This window comes from Sinocyclocheilus anshuiensis, unplaced genomic scaffold, assembly GCF_001515605.1.
Source record: "Sinocyclocheilus anshuiensis isolate Anshui unplaced genomic scaffold, SAMN03320099.WGS_v1.1 scaffold63, whole genome shotgun sequence".
In the NCBI taxonomy this organism is placed as follows: domain Eukaryota; kingdom Metazoa; phylum Chordata; class Actinopteri; order Cypriniformes; family Cyprinidae; genus Sinocyclocheilus; species Sinocyclocheilus anshuiensis.
Window position 1 is genome coordinate 914,492 of NW_015552625.1, and position 1,482 is coordinate 915,973.

Genomic DNA, 1,482 nt, shown 5'->3' on the forward strand with positions numbered 1-1,482 from the left:
TTTTATAAAGAATATCTCTTTGGATTTGAAACTTTAGTCTTTGCAACTTTACAGATCTTCTTTATGCACCAAGAGCTTGTAACACTATAAAGAGAAAGGAAAAATTTTAATCGCATCATATGACCCCTTTAAATGAAATAGGCAAAATATTGTACTCTCTTCCAAAGGCGTTTTAAGTTGGTGAAGTGATTATGGCTCAACGAAAGAAGCTTTATTTTGTGTTAGGCCTAAGACCTTCACCTACAGCCGTCTTACTAAAATGAGCTGTCGCATGTGCTTATCTTTATCTCGGGGTGGATGGATCTGCTCTGTGTAGATTGTGCCATGGTAGTTTCTGTTGACTGAGAGTACATTTCAAGATGATTAGCTGCACGTGACAACAAAATATGGTACAATTAGTTTAACATTAATTACTTTAGACAGAGGGTTTTTTTACTTGAATTTTATGCCACCAATGTCACTGAATGAAATTTTTTTTTTTTTAAATTTGAGGTGTTCTTGATGAGTAGATCTGGTGTTACGAAGATCCTTTGTGTGTCTTACAGGTATGGACTCAAGCCAAATGACCAGATATTAGCAGAAGAGAAACACAAGGAAATGTAAGTGTTTTTTACCAGTCTTTTAACAAGCCGTTTTGGTATGTTCAGTGATATTGAAGGCTGATTATAGACATTCACCCCTTCATATAAATAGAAAGAATCTTCTTTAGGGAATTACTTCTCTAGTGTAATTCCTTATTTAGTAGCACTCAATGAGTAGCACGTGTGTTAAAAGATTTTATACTCATGGCTGTATGCCAACACAGCAATTTCACTTCATTTCATCTTTAGAGGATGTGAGATCTCCTCAGGAAGGAAGTGCCTGTGCGATGCATTACCAAAGCACCATTGTAGTTTTGTTGCCATCTTGTGTATTGATGTTACTCCATGTTGATTAGCATCTGATCTAAATGATTGATTCTCTTTAATGCAAAGATTAGAAGGATGTTTAATGCATTAGTAGGATACTGACAACTCTGAATTATGTTCAGACAGCTGGGTTCATCTGATCCCACTTCCCTTGATTTAATCATGTGTGAAAGCACTATTTGATAAGTCTGAAATTGTACTCTTTGGTCTCAGCAGTGAATCCCATAATGATTAGACCCTCAGAGATGGAGACGGTGATTTAATGTGAGATGCTGAGTGTGTGGCACCGGTAATTTCAGCATCAGGGGAAACTCGCAGTAGCTTTATGGTAACATGCACTTTTGTCTAAACATTTTGATTTCATATTTGCATCATAAAAGGCTGATATGCACCATTCTGCTGCTTTAGCACAATCCAGCTTAGATCTGCATTCAATTCTGCTGTCGTTTCTGAGTGGCTAGAACAAGTTTACAGTGCATTTGCTCAACATACAGTAGGGCTGTCAAAAAAAAATTCGAATTTCGAATATTCGTCGAATTAAAAAAAAAAAATCCACATTCGAATGCAAAAACGT

At 36.4% G+C, this 1,482-nt stretch overlaps 1 protein-coding gene across 3 annotated transcripts in view; it reads left to right on the forward strand.

The window, feature by feature from the left end:
- adka (adenosine kinase a) overlaps positions 1 to 1,482 on the forward strand; it is a 168,332-nt gene that overhangs the window by 12,792 nt on the left and 154,058 nt on the right. For all 3 annotated transcript variants that reach the window (XM_016457851.1, XM_016457852.1, XM_016457853.1), the window contains exon 3: positions 546 to 599. In XM_016457851.1, the coding sequence (XP_016313337.1) occupies positions 546 to 599 (54 nt within the window). The remainder of the gene's footprint in view (positions 1 to 545; positions 600 to 1,482) is intronic.